This window comes from Hyperoodon ampullatus (genome assembly GCF_949752795.1).
Source record: "Hyperoodon ampullatus genome assembly, chromosome: 6".
Lineage (NCBI taxonomy): Eukaryota > Metazoa > Chordata > Mammalia > Artiodactyla > Ziphiidae > Hyperoodon > Hyperoodon ampullatus.
The window spans coordinates 78,126,626-78,146,627 of NC_136919.1; the positions used below are offsets into that span (position 1 = coordinate 78,126,626).

At 36.0% G+C, this 20,002-nt stretch overlaps 1 protein-coding gene across 1 annotated transcript in view; it reads left to right on the forward strand.

The window, feature by feature from the left end:
- SMC5 (structural maintenance of chromosomes 5) overlaps positions 1-20,002 on the forward strand; it is a gene marked incomplete at both ends in the record, with an annotated part of 109,689 nt that overhangs the window by 11,063 nt on the left and 78,624 nt on the right. The window contains one exon of the mRNA XM_079705642.1: positions 2,659-2,711. Coding sequence (XP_079561768.1) covers positions 2,659-2,711 — 53 coding nt within the window. The remainder of the gene's footprint in view (positions 1-2,658; positions 2,712-20,002) is intronic.

Sequence of the window (20,002 nt, forward strand, 5' to 3'; positions counted from 1 at the left end):
GTCAAATAAAATTGAATATTATATGACAGTAAAAGCAAACTTTGGCTCATTGGTTAAATCTCAAAAACATAATTTTAAGGAAAAATGCCATCACAGAAAAATACATGTAATGTGAATTTGTTTCTGGAATGGTCAAATGTATATATAATATATATTTAATATTTGGAGATTTATACAGTAAAAATAAACGCAAAAGAATTATCAGCAAATCAATTTAGAGATTACATTTGTCGAGAGAGAAGGATGTAACTGGCGTGAGTTAAGGAATGTCAGATACACTGGTAGTGATCAGTTCCTTAAATAGGTAGATACATGGTTGTTTTGTTATTTCTTAAACAGTGCATTAAGTTCGGATTTACTGTGTGGTATGTATTTCACATAAAAACATGTTTTAAAAAGAAAGTCTAGGGGCTTCTCTGGTGGCGCGGTAGTTAAGAATCCGCCTGCCAATGCAAGGGACATGGGTTCGATCCCTGGTCTGGGAAGATCCCACATGCCGCAGAACAACTAAGCCCGTGCACCACAACTACTGAGCCTGCGTGCCACAACTACTGAAGCCTGCACGCCTAGAGCCCGTGCTCTACAACGAGAGAAGCCACTGCAATGAGAAGCCCACACACCGCAATGAAGAGTAGCCCCTGCTCACCGCAACTAGAGAAAGCCCATGCACAGCAACAAAGACCCAAAGCAGCCAAAAATAAATAAAATAAAATTTTTTAAGTCTAAAAGTTGAGTTGTTACTTCACTGTAAAATATTTTTAAAACTTGAAATGATTCATTTCTCTAAAACTGTTGTAAATATTGCGATATTATCAAAATGATATTACAGGTTTCTTAGCCACGCTTAAAATTTAATGTAGGTTACAAGATTGAGTTATATACCCCTTACGATTATAAATAACCTATTCAAAATATGATTTTTTTAATGCTCTGTGGGAGGCATTTATGAGGTAGAAAAGATACTGCTTTATTAATGATTGGCTTTGTAACCTTAGTCACTTGTCTGGAACTCAGTTTTTCTTTATTTCAAAGAACAGGGGTTGGAGTAGATAATTTCCAAGGACTGACTCAGATTTTTATAAATATTGATACGTAGTTTTGTGTGTTTTGTGGCTGCACCGCCCACTGCTCGGCTTGTGCGATTTTAGTTCCCTGACCAGGGATCGAACCCTGGCCGTTGGCAGTGAAAACACGGAGTCCTAACCACTGGACCGCCAGGGAATTCCTGATATGTAATTTTCAGAAATCATTTATTAAATCCTTATCTCTGTGTAATGGTCTGCTGGATTGTACTCCAAGGGCTGTATGGTCAGAATGGATTGGGCTGTAACAATGTTCACCAATCTTCCTATTTATTTGTGTCATAAAGAAGACACATCTCTCCTCACCCTTGAGTGGTGGGCTTTTTAAAGGAAGCTGTGGAGTGCAGTGCAGTGTTTCTTAGATGACAGATTGCAGACCTTTGTGTATCCATAGATGTGTTTAGGGGATGTCCAAGTTCTTAGCAAAAAAAACCCTTTTTAATGTTGTATTTCTATTTAAATGCTAACATAAAAATTTAGTACAAGCATGTTCTGTACCACCTGTACAGATACTTTATAATAAAAACTTCCTCCTGATCTTTCCTTCCATTTGGTACGAAGTATTTTAATTGTTGCAAGCTAATGAGTAGATGACCCAACTCCTACAAAAATGCCATTGTTTTCCCTATGTATGAAGAAACTGAAACAGAGGTTAAGTAACCTGGTTAAGGTCAAACAGCTTGTATATGGCACACTTGAGATTTGAACTAGACATGGTAAAGCCTGTACTCTTGATCATTAAGCTGTACTTTCTTCTTACAGGAACAGGCTTTTTCATATTTCTGGGTTTCACTTTCATAATCTATAAAATGGATATAACATATAGCTCATAACTTTGCTCATGAGTATTAAATGAGAAAATTGTATATAAAGTGCTTAGCACAGAAACATTTAGTAATGCTTAATAAATGTTAACTGTTGTGGTTATAATTGTCATCATCACTGTCGTTACCACTATTAAAAAGACAATTATTTGCAAGGTGCATTTTCTGCCTTTCTTTTAGTATTACTTACAGCCTAATTTAAGATCCAATCTGATTTTTTTAGGCCCAGGGTCTTTTTTCATACTTATGCTCAAATATATAGAAACTAGCTTAAATATATCTATTATACTATATGAATTGTACTTACTTAAATTGTATTTACTATGTGTATTGCTCTTTTTTTTAAGTGCTTGGTGGTAGGTGTATCCTAATTAATAACAGGATGAGTACTTTTAGAGTGATTGTTAATAATATTTAATCTGTGCAACTACATAAAAGTACCCAGGGTCTGGAGCTGGGCTACCTGGGCTCAGATCCTTGCTCTGCACTACTTACTGGCTCTGTCATGAACTTTGTAAGAGGCTGTTAGGCACATAGAAGGTTCAATAAATGGTAACTTAGATGATTACTCTCTGTGAGTGGAACCAATGGAGGAGTCTAAATCTGGGAAGGGTACAATTAGAAAGTGATGGGAATGAATGTGCAGAGTAGTTATTGAAAGAATCTGACAAACAATAATGACTTTGCTAAATCACTCATTGTTAACCTGGGAATGTCATCACACAGCTCACTTTGTCTTTCTTATATCTTAGGTTGGCTTTTTTGTGAAGAGAGGATGTTCCAAAGGCATGGTTGAAATTGAATTGTAAGTGTTAAAAGTGCTAAAACCACATTTTCCTACATAATTTCTTAGTTTATGTTCATGCTTTCCTGATGACTTTAGTCAAGAGTAATAATACAGTATTATGGCATAGATATTGGAAATAGTATTTAAGGGATACTTTATCTAGAGAGGTAAGTTTTCTTTTGTTTTTTGTTTTGTTTTTGGTTTTTTTAAATGCGTCTTTTAAAAAATATATTTATTTATTATTTATTTGGGTTGTGCCGGGTCTTAGTTGCGGCAGGCTTGTTCTTTAGTTGTGGCATTTGGGCTCTTAGTTGCGGCGTGCATGTGGGATCTAGTTCCCTGACTGGGGGTTGAATCCTGGCCCCCTGCATTGGGAGCATGGAGTCTTAGCCACTGCGTCACCAGGGAAGTCCCTTAATGCATCTTTTAAAACCTGAATTATAAGAACTTTCTTCTGGAAAAATTCTTAAGGAAATTAGAAATTTATGGGAGATAATGAGATGGAAATATACCACTATTACATATTCATTAAGAAGTTGCAGTATTTTTTACAAACTTAAGCTTTCTTTTTTCTGATTTTGAAAGCAAAATATTTGCTTAAAAAATGCAAACAGTGTAGGAGTGTAAAAAGATGAAAGCCTTCTTGCCATAATTCCACTTCCAGAAACGACCACTGTTAGTAATTTGGTGAACTTCATGTATGGCGATACTTGACATTTATGTCACCATTTTCCATTCCCTCCCTCATGGTAGAAATTGATAAGTCATTATGGTGTTCTTTTCCCTTAAACCTAGATGTTCTGAGTTTACCACTCTTGGCAGCCATTTCTGATGGATGAGAGTTACTCTTCAAGATGAAACCAGTTGACTATCCTTGGTGCAGATACTTTGTCTTTTATATATGAATATACACATCCTTTAGGTGATTTTTAGAGTGTTGTTTTTTGGAGTGTTTATAGAAAGTTATTGAATTTTCTTAGCTGAAATAGCTCTTAAAGATTAATAGCCTTATTTTATAGGAAATGAGGAAGTGATCTTTATTCAAAAATTGTTGAAAATTTTAGAATTTATGTAGAGATGAGAAATAGGCACACATGGAAGAAAACAGTTAAAGAGGTTATACTCAACTTATTAAAATATAATGGTGGTATTTTACTGTAGGATACAAAACCAAGACCTGAATAAATGGAGAAGCATATTATGTTCTAAAAATATAAATTTGTAGTCACCATTAACATGTCAGTCCTTTCCAAGCTAATGTATAAATCTGATATAATTCCAATAAGAGTCTCAACAGGTAAATGTATAAGTTGATTATAAAGTTCATCGGGAAGAATAAAACCAAGAGGTCTTGAAAAGTAGAATCATGAATAAGACATTTATGTAACAGATGTTAAAGTGTAAAATAAGCCTTTTCTTAAAATTTAATTTTTCTTTTATATTGGAGTATAGTTGATTTACAATGTTGTGTTAGTTTCAGGTGTATAGCTAAGTCATTCAGTTATACATATACATATATCCATTTTTTTCAGATTCTTTTCCCATATAGGTTATTACAGAATATTGAGTAGAGTTCCCTGTGCTATAGAGTAGGTCCCTGTTGATTATCTGTTTTATATATAGTAGTGTGTATATGTTAATCCAAAACTCCTAATTTATCTCTTTCCAAGTCCCCCACCCCCACCCCACAATCCCAAGTCTGCTTTCGAAATCTGTGAGTCTGTTTCTGTTTTGCAAATAAGTTCATTTGTATCATTTTTTTTAAGATTCCACATAAAAGTGATATATGATATTTGTCTTTCTCTGTCTGACTTACTTCACTTAGTATGATTATCTCTAGGTCCATCCATGTTGCTGCACATGGTATTATTTTATTCTTTTTTATGGCTGAGTAATGTTCCATTGCATATATGTACCACATCTTCTTTATCTATTTCTCTGTCAATGGACATTTAGGTTGCTTCCATGTCTTGGCTATTGTAAATAGTGCTGCAGTGAACATTGGAGTGCATGTATCTTTTCAAATGTGCATGTATGGTTTTCTCTGGATATATGCCCAGGAATGGGATCTATGGTAATTGTTGGAACATATGGTAGTTCTATTTTTAGTTTCTTAAGGAACCTCCTTACTGTTCTCCATAGTGGCTGTACCAATTTACATTCCCACCAACAGTGTAGGAGGGTTCCCTTTTCTCCACACCCTCTCCAGCATTTATTGTTCGTAGACTTTTTGATGACGGCCATTCTGACCCGTGTGAAGTGATAACCTCATTGTAGTTTTGATTTGCATTTCTCTAATAATTAGTGATGTTGAGCTCTTTTCATATGCTTTTTGGCCATCTGTATGTCTTCTTTGGAGAAATGTCTATTTGGATCTTCTGCCCATTTTTTGATTGGGTTGGTTGTTTTTTTGATATAGAACTCCATGAGCTGTTTGTGTATTTTGGAGATTAATCCCTTGTTGGTCGCTTTGTTTGCAGATATTTTCTCCCATTCTGTGGGTTGTCCTTTCGTTTTGTTTATGGTTTTCTTTGCTGTGAAAAAGCTTTTAAGTTTAATTAGGTCCCATTTGTTTATTTTTGTTTTTATTTTCATTACTCTAGGAGGTGGGTCCAGAAAAGATACTGCTGTGGTTTATGTCAAAGAGTGTTCTGCCTATGTTTTCCTATAAGAATTTTATAGTATCCGGCCTTACATTTAGGTCTTTAATCCATTTTGAGTTTATTTTTGTGTATGGTGTTAGAGAATGTTCTGATTTCATTCTTTTACATGTGGCTGTCTAGTTAATAAAGCTGTTGATAGTATGAAATTCGTACAGAAAATTAGAGGAGCAGAATGGAGAAAATAGGAACAGTTCTAAATGTATATCCGAATTTTTTTTGAATTTTATTTATATTTTTATACAGCAGATTCTTATTAGTTATCCATTTTATACATATTAGCGTATATATGTCAATCCCAATCTCCCAATCCATCCCACCACCACCCCCTACCACTTTCCCCCCTTGGTGTCCATACGTTTGTTCTCTGCATCTGTGTCTCACTGTCTGCCCTGCAAACCGGTTCATCTGTACCATTTTCTAGGTTCCACATATATGCATTAATATACAATATTTGTTTTTCTCTTTCTGAGTTACTTCACTCTGTATGACAGTCTCTAGATCCATCCACGTCTCTACAAATGACCCAATTTCGTTCCTTTTTATGGCTGAGTAATAGTCCATTGTGTATATATACTATATCTTTTCCATTCATCTGTCGATGGGCATTTAGGTTGCTTCCATGTCCTGGCTATTGTAAATAGTGCTGCGATGAACATTGGGGTGCATGTGTCTTTTTGAATTATGGTTTTCTCTGGGTATATGCCCAGTAGTGGGATTGCTGGGTCATATGGTAATTCTATTTTTAGTTTTTTAAGGAACCTCCATACTGTTCTCCATAGTGGCTGTATCAATTTACATTCCCACCAACAGTGCAAGAGGGTTCCCTTTTCTCCACACCCTCTCCAGCATTTGTTGTTTGTAGATTTTCTGATGATGCCCATTCTAACTGGTGTGAGGTGATACCTCACTGTAGTTTTGATTTGCATTTATCTAATAATTAGTGATGTTGAGCAGCTTTTCATGTGCTTCTTGGCCATCTATATGACTTCTTTGGAGAAATGTCTGTTTAGGTCTTCTACCCATTTTTGGATTGGGTTGTTTGTTTTTTTAATATTGAGCTGCATGAGCTGTTTATATATTTTGGAGATTAATCCTTTGTCCGTTGATTTGTTTGCAAATATTTTCTCCCATTCTGAGGGTTGTCTTTTTGTCTTGTTTGTAGTTTCCTTTGCTGCACAAAAACTTTTAAGTTTCATTTGGTCCCATTTGTTTATTTTTGTTTTTATTTCCATTACTCTAGGAGATGGATCAAAAAAGATCTTGCTGTGATTTATGTCAAAGAGTGTTCTTCCTATGTTTTCCTCATAAAAATTTAATTTATTGTAAAGGTGGCAATTTAAGCATTGGGTAAAAATTACTCAAATTGAATTGAAATAATTAGCTGTTAATTTTTTTAATGGATAAATATAGAGCTTTATCAGCCACCCTGTACATAAATAAAATCTCAATATGTTAAAGGCTGAGTGAAAAAAATATGTAACTTTGAAAATGATAGGAAAAATGTAGAATATTTTTTAAATCTCAGGAAAGGGAGAGGCCTTTCTAAGTAGAACAGGATAGCCAATAACAATATAAAGGAAGATAGGAAGAGCTCTAAGGAAGAGAAGGCTTTGATGACTGGAACTACATGGCCTCTGCCAAATCTCGAGGAAAGCTAGGGTGAGAACAGCAGGTCTCCAGTTGAGATAGGCTGGGACCTGGGACCCTTTACCAGAGCACTTGAACCTGGACAAACTTCCCCTGAAGCAACAGAATACAAAGAAACTGTAAGGGACTAAAAATAACTGCACACATGGCAGTTGGGGCAGTTATGAACAATAAGATACTAAAAAGCCACAAACCAGTTGAGGTGCCAGGAGCAAAAGCAGGGCACTGTGCATAATCCCTGCACAAAGCACCACCACGGCAGTGGGCAGGTTGCCTAAGCTGTACCTCCTGCCCAACCCACGTACCTCCCCCTGTTGTTACCCATTTTAAGGACCCAAGCAGCTCCTCTTGTGGAGTGAGCATGGGCCCCTGACTCTTGTTTTCACCCCCTTATGCTGCAGCATTAGACCCAATAAAGCCTTGCCTCAAAAAAAATAAACAAATAAAGGAAAATAAGAAATTTAGGCTCCATAGAAATCTAGCTAAATATAATGGTGCCATAGTTAAAAATGAGTGACAGATGGGAGGAAACATTTTCAGTACAGATAGCATGTACGTCCAAATTACCAAACTACCAATGTTTCATCAAGTCATTAAAAATTATAAACAACTTAATAGAAAATAAGCAAAGAAATTTAATGTAAAGTAAATGGCCAGTAAATCTATAAAGAGGCTACACCTCACTAGCTATCAAGAAAATCAAGGTGAGGATTCTTTTCTTCTCAGCTTAGAAAATTTTTTAAATAAAATTCAGTCACATGAAGGTATAGGAAAGTGAATCCTGTTGTGCACTGTTTGTGGGAGTACAGGCACTATATCCTATTCGGCAGCATCTGTCAAATATTAAATACAGATATTCTTTGGTCCAGTCACTATTCTAGAGATTGATTGCTCATTGACACAAAAGTAGCTTTTTCCTAATTTTAATAATGAAAATTATGAATAACTCATATGTATATCACCTGATAAATGGGTAAACAGAATGTGATATATCCATACAATGACATTTTATTGAGCCGTAAAAAGGATTGAAGTACTGATAGATCCTATAACATGGGTAAACCTTGCAAAGATAATGCTTGGTGAAAGAAGCCAGACACAAAAGAATACATGTTGCATGATTCCATTTATATGAAATGTCCAGAATAAGCAAATCCATAGAGACAGAAAATAGATTAGCGGTAGCTGGGGTATGAGGGGAGGAATGAATGGGGAGTGATTGGTTTAACAGCTATGGGCTCCTCTTTTGGGAGACGAAAATATTCTGGAATTAGATGGTGGTGATGGTTGCACAACCTTGTGAATGTATTTAAAAACCGTTGTTGCTACACACAGTCTTTCAACTGTATACCTGAAAATGGTTAAACTAGTAAATTTTACACATTTTACCGCCATTTTTTTTAAAACCATCAAATTGTAGACTTTAAAATGATGATATGTGAATTATATCTCAATTTTAAAAAATACAAGCATACCTCGTTTCATTGTGCTTTGCAGATACAGTGTTTTGTTTTTGTTTTTGTTTTTTTACAAATTGAAGGTTTGTGGCAACCCCTCATTGTCAAATGATGGTTAGCGTTTTTTAGGAATAAAGTATTTTTAATTAAGGTAGGTACATTGTTGTTTTAGATATAATGCTGTTGCACACTTAGTAGACTACAGTATAGTATAAACAACTTTTATAAGTACTAGGAAACCGAAAAATTCATCTGACGCACTTTATTGCAGTATTCACTTTATTGTGGTGGTCTGGAACCAAACTCTCAATGTCTCCGAGGTATGCCTGTTGCCAAAGATACTCCTGGGTTAGCCTTGGTACCATTGATTGATCACAATGGTTTCTTAGATATTGAAACTGAAAAAATATATATAAGCCAGGTATATTTATAAAATACAGAGGAAGTATTAATATTTAAGTTTCAAAAGTCCATTACGGATGGCTGCAGGTCTTAAGCACTCCTGACTTTCTACTCTGAATCACCAAAGCCCAGTTGTCTTCTTAGTTATCTAAAGAGGTTAACTACTTGGTATGCAGTAGCTGCTTGCTCTAATAATCTAACCAGTGACTATTAACCAGAGTTCTGTTACCAAGTCTGGCACAAGGGGAGATTTCCCTTTCCCCATACTCAACATGGTTATGTTGTGCTCTCTTGTTCCATTAGGGTCCATGTTAGCTGAGGTAATGAAACCTGCATCAGGATGTTTTAGGGTAAGATCAGAAGGTCATTTTGGAGTAAATTATATTTCATCAAATTAAGATGGCACCATTTGTAAAATGCAGCTTCCATCTGAACTATGACACAGTTTGAAATGTGCAACCCAGTTTCAGAAATGTTAAGATGGAAAAGAACAATAACAAAAACAGATGCTTTTCAGGGTCAGTAAAATACAGAGTAAAGTTTGAGATGCCTATATAGCCATTCAGGTAGAAATGTTGAGTGGGCAATTGGATTTTTTAACCTATTGTTTGGCGAGAAGTCTGGGCCAAAGATAATACGTTTGGGGAGTTGGCAGTAGGGTGATTGAAATCTCCAAGGGAGAAGATACAAAGCAAAGAAGTCTAGTACTGCAGCATTTAGAGGCTGAATATAGGGAAAGGAAACTGGGAAGAATGCTAGTGAGTCAGAAGAATATAGTACCTGGAAAGCAGTACTTTGAATGGCTCGAATGGCTTGAGGAGGAGGGAGTGATACGTGTCCAGTGTTGCTGATAGGTCGAGTAAAATGAAGACAAGGAACTTAGATTTAGCTCATTGTAGGCCTTGGCAAGGTTTAGGGGAGGTGGTGCTTTTATTTAATTCTGTTGAATGTTCAGGAAAGGCCTGTTGAGAATATTCATGAGTTGAGAACTAAATGAGAACCATAAGTACTGGGAGTAGAGTATTCCAGGCAGATGGAATAGTTTGTGCTCAGGATCTAGGGCAGAATTAAATTTGTTTCTGAGGAACAGAAAAATGGTAGTGTGGCTGGAGTGAAATGAGCTATTTGTTGTAGGACTTTGGAAGATACCATTTATTTGGTTCCTTGATACCATTTACTTTTTGTTCCTGATTTGGTCTTCTTTTAATTATGACTAGCTAATGAATTTTATCAGCATCTATTGAATTGATCATATTATTTTAATTGTTAAATTCAGTTAATTTCCTGATATTCACCCAGTTTTGCATTCTTAGAATAAATGCAGTATAGTCATAATTTTTGCATTGCTAGATTTGCTTTTCTAATGTTTTATCTAGGATTTTTACATCTGTATTTTGTTTGTGAAATATTTGTTGTTTGAATGTTTGGTTAAACTTACTGATAAAATCATCTGGGCCTCGAGTTTTTTAATTTTTTAACTATTGATTTAATTTAATTAATGATAGTGGATTATTTAGTTTTTCTGTTTCTTGAATCATCATGGTAGTTTATACTTTTCTAAAAAAATTTTTCATCTTAGCTTTTAATTTTATTGGGCTAAATAATAGCTTCTTATGTAACTTTATTATATTTGTATTATGTTGTCTCATATATAATATATATTATCTAAGTGTCTTCTGTAGTTGTATTCCCCTCTTTCATTCATGTTTTTTTCATGATTTGAAAAAAATTGATTTGTTAGTTTTATTAGTCTTTTTTAATGAATTAACTTTTTGCATTGTTATTTCTGTCTTAACATCATTGCTTTCTATTTCATTAATTTTTACTCTTACCTTTACTAATTCTTCTTTAAACTTTTGGTTTCTTTTGTTCTAATTTCTTGAAATGGATATTTATTGTACTAATTTTCAGTTTTTTGTTTTTTCCCTGATATAAATAGTTAAGGTTAAAAATTTCCCTCTCAGTATTGCTTTAGTTCCATCTCCCAAATTTTGGTATATTGTATTTTCATACTTTTCAGTTGTGAATGTTTTCTTCATTTTCTTTTTGAGTTCATAAATTAAAAGTTGTTTCAGATTCTAATGTAGTGATTTTCCTGTTATATTTTAGTATTGATTTCCACTTTGATAGTAGTGTGGTAAAAGAAAGAGAGAGAGAGAGAGAGAGAGAGAGAGAGAGAGATGGTCTTTATGTTCCCAGTCCTTTGAAATTTGTTGAGACTTACTTGTACTGAGCTTTTGTAATTGTTACTTGTTTGGTTGAAAGAATGAGAATTCTGCTGTTGTATGTGCAATGTTCAGTATTTGTCCATTAGTTCAAGCTTATTAGTTATATTGCTAAATCTTCTGTATTTTAGCTGATTGCAGTTGTCAGATCAGTTCCTTAATTACTGAGAAAAGTGTATTACACTATCCCTTTATGTAGATTTGTCAATTACCCTTGTTCTGTCAGTTTTTGCCTTATATATTTTCAGGACATTATTGAATTCTTATTAGTGCTGATTTCTTCATCTTTCGAGACTTTTTGCTTTAGAATCTGTTTAATTTGCTATTAATGAATGTAGTTAGCAGCTTTTTCTTTAAATATTTTCCTGGTTATCTTTCTTTCATTCATTTCAAGGTTTTTTGTTTTTTGTTTCTTGTGGTACGCGGGCCTCTCACTGTTGTGGCCTCTCCCGTTGCGGAGCACAGGCTCCGGATGCGCAGGCTCACCGGCCATGGCCCACGGGCCCAGCCGCTCCGCGGCATGTGGGATCTTCCCAGACCGGGGCACGAACCCGTGTCCCCTGCATCGGCAGGCGGACTCTCAACCTCTGCACCACCAGGGAAGCTCTCATTTCAAGTTTTTAATATCTTTTTTATCTTATTTAAACAAGGATAGCGGGGTGGTGTTTTTCATATAGTCTTTTAAATAATACATACAGTTCATTTACTGTAATTACTTATATGTTTGGACTTATTTTTACTGCCTTATTCTGTGCCTTTAATTTGGCCCACTTTTCAGTATTTGTTTCCTCTCTTGCCTTCATTTGGATTTTTTTGTTTGGTTAAATTTTTCTTTTTTTTATTGTTTTGGAAATTATGCATTCTTCCCTTTTTTTAATGGTTATTAGAATTTTTAACAAATACTTTAATAGAGTCTAGACTTAATTAAATTTTCATCTTCCTACTGAATAAATATCTTAGAGTGCTTTTTATAACTTTTTCTCTGAATTTATATGCTACTTTAATTCTGTCTTGTTTCTTAAACTCTTCAAGACATAATAACTATTATTAATTTAAACTGTAATGTTTGTTTAGAATTACACCACATATTTTCTGTTTGCCTTGCTTTTCATTCTTTCTTGCATTTGTTTTCTTCCCTCTGGGATCACTTTCTGCCAGAGGACATTCTTTAAAGTTTCCTTTAATGAAGCTCTTCTAACACTCGGTTTTTGTCTGTAAATATTTTGCTCTAAATCTTGAAAGATGTACTTGCTTTATATAAAATTCTACACTGATAGATCTTTTCTCAGCACACACAAAGTATTCCATTGTCTTCTGTTGTGAATCTAATCTTAGTTTCTTTGTTAGTAATTGTTTCTGGTGTTTTATAGTTTCACATCATATATTTATGTGTGGATTTATTTTTTATTAGTACTGTGATTTATTCTTAAATCTGTAGTTTGGAAAATTCTTATCTGTTATTTCTCCAAATACCGCCACTGACCCATTCTTGGCCTCCCTTCCTTCCAGAACTCTTACAAGACAGATGTTAGGCTTTCTCAGTCATCCATGTCTCTTAAGATCTTTCATATTTTTCATCTTTTTATGTCTGTGTTGCATTCTAGATCCATTTCTCTTTGGTTCTTTTTCAGATCTATTGTTTATTTATATTTTCAATCTTTTATTTCTTAAAATATAATAAATGTACTTATACTTGAGTCCTTTGATGCCAATATGATTTTACTTTCTATTTCTGCTAGTTCTTACTCTTGAAGCTTTGTTTTCTTGTGTGTGTGTGTTTCCAGCGAGCTTCTCCTTTCTCTTGGAACTTTATCTGTGTTAAACTCTTTGATGATAAAGGTAGATTCCTGCAGAGAGAATTTTTGTTAACTTCTGTTAAAGATCATTGGATACTTTTAAACCAGTATCTCAATATACAGAATTCTCAGTTTGAGGGTTTTTGAACCTCCTTACATCTGTCATGTAACTTCAAGATACAAATATTTGAGAGTGACTTGGGGTTAGTAACTCTCAGGGTAAAATTTTTCTTCATTTCCCAGTTCAAGTCATAGTTTGATACAGGCAAGTTGGCCTTGCTGTGGCTTATGGTGGTGGTGGTGGAGGTAATGGAGTAATTCTAGTTTACCCTCACAGTGACAGTATAGCCTTTTGGGGATGGTTTCTTTCCTCCTTTTTCTTTCTTTTTTTTTTTTTTTTTAATTAAAGTATACTTGATTTACAGTGTTGTGCTAATTTCTGCTGTACAGCAAAGTGACTCAGTTATACACATATATACCTTCCTTTTTATATTCTTTTCCATTATGGATTATCCCAGGAGATTGGAATTGGTTCCATCCCCAAATTCCCAGCCGATCCTTCTCCCACCCCTCCTCCACCTTGGCAACCACAGGTCTGTTCTCTATGTGAGTCTGTTTCTGTTTTGTAGATAGGTTCATTTGTGCCATATTTTAGGTTCCACATATAAGTGATATCATATGGTATTTGTCTTTCTCTTTCTGACTTACTTAGTGTGATAATTTCTAGTTGCATCCATGTTGCTGCAAATGACATTATTCTGTTCTTTTTTATGGCTGAGTAGTATTCCATTGCATATATATATACCACATCTTCTTTATCCATTCATCTGTTGATGGAAATTTAGGTTGTTTCCATGTCTTAGCTATCGTGAATGGTAGTGCTCTGAACATTGGGGTGCATATATCTTTTTGAATTATAGTTTTCTCCAGATATATGCCCAGCAGTGGGATTGCTGGATCATATGGTAATTCTATTAGTTTTCTGAGGAACCTCCATACTGTTTTCCATAGTGGCTGTACCAAATTACATTCCCACCAACAGTGTAGGAGGGTTCCCTTTTCTTCACACCCTCTCCAGCATTTATTTGTAGACTTTTTAACGATGGCCGTTGTGATCGACATGAGGTAGTACCTTGTTGTGGTTTTGGTTTGCATTTACTCTAATAATTGGTGATGTTGAACATCTTTTCATGTGCCTACTGGCCATCTGTATGTGTTCTTTGGAGAAATATCTATTTAGGGCTCCTGTCCATTTTTCAGTTGGGTTGTTTGTCTTTTTTGTTATTGAGCTGTATGAGTTGTTTGTATATTTTGGAAGTTAAGCCCTTGTCAGTCACATTGTTTGCAAATATTTTCTCATTCTGTGGGTTGTCTTTTCATTTTGTTTGTGGTTTCCTTTGTTGTGCGAAAGCTTGTAGGTTTGATTAGGTCCCATTTGTTTATTTTTGTTTGTATTTTTATTGCCTTGGGAGACTGACCTAAGAAAACACTTGTATGATTTATGTCAGAGAATGTTTTGCCTATGCTCTCTTCTAGTAGTTTTATGGTGTCATGTCTTACGTTTAAGTCTTTAAGCTATTTTGAGTTTGTTTTTGTGCATAGTGTGAGGGTGTGTTCTAACTTCATTGATCTACATGCAACTGTCCAACTTTCCCAATACCACTTGCTGAAGAGATTGTCTTTTTCCCATTTTATATTCTTGCCTCCTTTGTCAAAGATTGACCGTAGGTGTGTGGGTTGATTTCTGGGCTCTCTGTTTTATTCCATTGATCCATATGTCTGTTTTTTTTTTTTTTTTTACCAGTACCACACTGTTTTGATTATTGTAGCTTTGTAGTATTGTCTGAAGTCTGGGAGGGTTATACCTCCTGCTTTGTTTTTTTTCCTCAGGATTCCCTTAGCAATTCTGGGTCTTCTATGGTTCTGTATAAATTTTTGTATTATTTGTTCTAGTTATGTGAAAAATGTCATGGGTGACTTGCTAGGGATCACATTAAATCTGTAGATTGCTTTGGATAGTATGGCCATTTTAACAATATTAATTCTTCCTGTCCAAGAGTGTGGGGTATCTTTTCATTTCTTTGAATCCTCTTTGACTTCCTTTATTAATGTTTTATAGTTCTCAGCATATAAATCTTACACCTCCTTGGTCAGGTTTATTCCTAGGGGGTTTTTTGGTGCAATTTTTTTTTTTTTTTTTTTTTGCAGTACACAGGCCTCTCACTGTTGTGGCCTCTCTCGTTGCGGAGCACGGACGCGCAGGCTCAGCAGCCATGGCTCACAGGCCTAGCTGCTCCGCGGCATGTAGGATCTTCCCGGACCAGGGCACGAACCCGTGTCCCCTGCATCGGCAGGCAGACTCTCAACCACTGCGCCACCAGGGAAGCCCTTGGTGCAATTTTTAAAGGGATTGTTTTTTTACATTCCCTTTCTAATATTTCATTGTTAATGTAAAGAAATGCAACTGATTTCTGAATGTTAATCTTGTATTCTGCTACTTTGCTGAATTCATTTATCAGATCTAGTGGCTTTTGTGTGGTGTCCTTAGGGTTTTCTATGTATACTATCATGTCATCTACATATAGTAAATATTTTACCTCTTCCCTTCCAATTTGGATACCTTCTATTTCTTTTTCTTTTCTGAGTGCTGTGGCTAGGACTTGCAATACTACGTTGAATAGAAGAGTTGAGAGTGGTGATCCTTGTCTTGTTCCAGGTTTTAGCGAGAAGGCTTTGCGCTTTTCACCACTGAGTATTGTATTGGCTGTGGGTTTGTCATAAATGACTTTTATTATGTTGAGATATGTGCCCTCTATACCCACTTTGGTAAGAGTGTTCATCATGAATGGATGTTGAATTTCGTCAAATCCTTTTTCTGTATCTATTGAGATGATGATGTGGTTTTCGACTTTTGTTTTGTTAATGTGTATTAACATTGATTGATTTGCATATATTGAATCATCCTTGTGAACTTGAGATTAATCCCACTTGGTCATGGTGTATAATCTTTTTTATGTATTGTTGGATTTGGTTTGCTAATATTTTGTTGAGAACTTTTGCATCTATACTAATCAAAGATGTTATAATTTTCTTTTTTGGTGATGTCTTTGTCTGGTTTTGGTATCAGGGTGATGGTGGCTTCATAGAATGTCTTTGAGAGTGTTCCCTCCTCTTCAGTCTTTTGAAAGAGTTTTAGAAGGATCTAAGTATGATCTTCGTATGTTTGGTAGAATTCGCCTGTGAAGCCATCTGGTCCTGGACTTTTGTTTGTAGGGAGTTTTTTTGTTTTGTTTTATTTTTTAATTACAGATTCTATTTCACCTCTAGTGATCGATCTGTTCAAATTATCTTTCTTCTTGATTCAGTTTTGGTGGGCTCTGTGTTTCTAGAAAGTTGTCCATTTCTTACAGGTTGTCAGCTTTGTTGGCATATAATTATTCATAGTATTCTCTTATGGTTTTTTGTATTTCTGCGGTATCAGTTGAGATTTCTCCTTTTTCATTTCTTATTTTGTTTATTTGGATTCTCTCTTTTTTCTTCTTGGTGAGCCTGGCCAGAGGCATGTCAATTTTGTTTACCCTTTCAAAGAACCAGCTCTTGGTTTTACTAATTTTTTTCTGTTGTGTCTTTAATGTCTATTTTATTTATTTCCTCTCTGTTTGTTATTATTTCCTTCCTTCTGCTGACTTTAGGTGTTTTTTTTTTTTTTTTTTTTTTTTGCGGTGTGTGGGCCTCTCACTGTTGTGGCCTCTCCCTGTTGTGGCCTCTCCCGTTGCGGAGCACAGGCTCCGGACGCACAAGCTCAGCAGCCATGGCTCACAGGCCCAGCCGCTCCACGGCATGTGGGATCTTCCAGGACCGGGGCGCGAACCCGTGTCCCCTGCATCGGCAGGCGGACTCCCAACCACTGCGCCACCAGGGAAACCCTGACTTTAGTTTTTGTTTATTTTTCTTTTTCTAATTCTTTTAGGTGGTAGGTTAGATTGTTTATTTGAGGTTTTTCTTATTTTTTGAGGAAGGCCTGTATTGCTGTGAACTTCCCTCTAAGAACTGCTTTTGCTGCGTCTCATAGAGTTTGTATGGTTGTGTTTTCATTGCCATTTGTCCCCAGGTATTTTTAACTTCCTTTCTGATTTCCTCGTTGACCCATTGATTTTTTAGTAGCATGTTGTTTAGTCTCCATGTAATTATTTTTTTCTCATTTCTTTTCCTGTGGTTAATTTCTTGTTTCATGCCATTGTGGTTGGAGAAGATCCTTGAAATAATTTCTGTACTCTTAAATTTGTTGAGGTTAGTTTTGTGCCCTAGTATGTGGTCAGTCCTAGAGAATATTCCATGTATACTTGAAAAGAATGTGTATTCTGGGTTTTTTTGGGTGTAATGTTCTGAAAATATCAATTAAGTCTAACTGTTCTATTGTATAATTCAGGATCTCTGTTACCTTATTGATTTTCTGTCTAGAAGATCTGTTTGTTGATGTGAGTGGGGTGTTAAAGTCTCCTATTATTGTATTCCCATCAATTTCTGCCTTTATGTCTGCTAGTATGTTTTATGTATTTGTATTCTCCTATATTAGGTGCATATATGTTGATGAGTGTAAAATCCTCTTGTATTGACCTTTTTATCATTATATAGTATCCTTCTTTATCTTTCTTTATGGCCTCTGTTTTAAAATCTATTTTGTCTGTTACGCGTATTGTGATTCCCGCATTCTTGTCATTTCCATTTGCATGAAATATCTTTTCCCATCCCCTCGCTTTCAGTCTGTGTGTGTCCTTTGTCCTGAGGTGGATCTCTTGTAGGCAGCATATTGTAGGCTCTTGTTTTTTCATCCAGTCAGCCACTCTGTGTCTGTTGTTGGAGCATTTAGTCCATTGACATTTAAGGTAATTATTGATATATATATATTTATTGCCATCTTAAACCTTGTTTTCCAGTTGATTGTATGTGTCTTCTTTGTTCCTTTCCTTTTTTGTTTTTCTTTTTGTGATTTGATTACTTTCTTTTATTTTATGCTTGTGTTCTCTTCTTTTTGGTTTTTGTGAATCTCCTGTATGTTTTTGATTTATGGTTGCCCTGTTTTTCAAGTATGTTAACCCCTTCTTATATCTGCTTGCTTTAGACTGATAGTGATACAGGCTCAAACACAATCTAAAAAAAAAAAGAATCTACATTTTCTTACTCTTCTTCCCCATATTTTATGATTTTGATGTCCTTTTTTTACATCTTCATGTTTATTCTTTTGCTGTTCCTTGTCTTTATCGTAGCTTTCACAAATAGGTTTTTAATTTTTTTCTTTTTGATCTGTATACTGGCTTATTTAAGTGGTTTACTTTCCAATTGTGATTTCCTCCTTCCTATATCTTCTTGAGGGGTAAGACAGGAATAAAGACACAGACCTACTAGAGAATGGACTTGAGGATATGGGGAGGGGGAAGGGTAAGCTGTGACAAAGCGAAAGAGCGGCATGGACATATATACACTACCAAACGTAAGGTAGATAGCTAGTGGGAAGCAGCCGCATAGCACAGGGAGATCAGCTCGGTGCTTTGTGACCGCCTGGAGGGGTGGGATAGGGAGGGTGGGAGGGAGACGCAAAAGGGAGGGGATATGGGAACATATGTATATGTATAACTGATTAAATTTGTTATAAAGCAGAAAAAAAAAGATTTTTTCTATTTAGAGAAGACCTTTCAATATTTCTTTTAGGATAGGTTTAGTATTGCTGTATTCTTTTAGTTTTTGCTTGTCTGAGAACCTCTTTATCTCTCTTCCTATTCTAAACAATAATCTTGCTAGTTAGAGTATTCTGGGTTGCACATTTTTCCCCTTTAAGACTTTGAATATATTTTGCCACTCCCTTCTGGCCTGCAGTGTTTCTGTGGAGAAATCAGCTGATAGTCTTATGAGGGTTCCCTTGAAATTAACTCTTTGCTTTTCTCTTGTTGCCTTTAGAATCTTCTCTTTATTTTTAACTTTTGCCATTTTTATTATAATATGTCTTGATGTAGGTCTGTTTGTGTTCATCTTTTTTGGGACCTTCTGTTTCCTGTATCTGGATATCTGTTTCCTTCTTTAGGTTTGGGAAGTTTTCAGCCATAGTTTCTTCAAATACATTTTCAATCCCCTTTTCTCTTTCTTCTCCTTCTGGAATCCTTGTTTTGCGTAGATTGGCATGCTATGTATTATCCCATAGGTCTCTTATATTGCTTTCTTTTTTTATTTATTTATTTTTTTTTGTGGTACGCGGGCCTCTCACCACTGCGGCCTCTCCCGTTGCGGAGCACAGGCTCCGGACGCGCAGGCCCAGCAGCCATGGCCCACGGGCCCAGCCGCTCCGCGGCATATGGGATCCTCCCAGACCGGGGCACGAACCCGTATCCCCTGCATCGGCAGGCGGACTCTCAACCACTGCGCCACCAGGGAGGCCCGCTTTCTTTTTTTAATTTGGCTTTCTGTCTGCTGTTTTGATCAGGTAATTTCCATTATTCTATCTTCCAGATCGCTTACTCTTTCTTCTGCATTATTCATTCTGCTGTTCATTGCCTTTAGCTCAGCTTTTGTCTCGGCAAATGAATTTTCTAATTTTCTTGTCTCTTCCTTATAGTTTCTACTTCCTTTTTACAGTAATTTGCATTTCTGTTGATAACCTTTCTTAATTCCTTCAGTATTTTTGTTACCTTCTTTTTGAACTTGGTGTCTGTTAGACTAAAGAGGTCTGTTTCATTGTTCCTTCAGGGGAATTCTCTTGGTCTTTTCACTGGAAATGGTTCCTCTTATATCTCTCTTACCCTGTGTGTTTAGGAGAAACAATTATATACCGTAGTCTTGGAGGGCTATTTATATGCAGCAGTGTCCCTGTGTAGCTTGTGTGGGTTTAATATTTTTTTGGTGTGAGGGTTGCTTTTGGTTTGGATGCTTGCCGTTTCTTTCCTCAGTGTGTGCTGGCTGTTATCCCTTGATAGGGGCTATGCAGGTGCACTGCCTGCACACGTTTCCAGGAGGTGGGCGAAGCAACCAGCACCCACTAATGGGACCCTTGGCAGCGGCAGCAGTCCACGCCCATCTCTGGAGTCCTAGATGGCAGTGGTGACTCGCACCCATCCCTGGAGCTCTTGT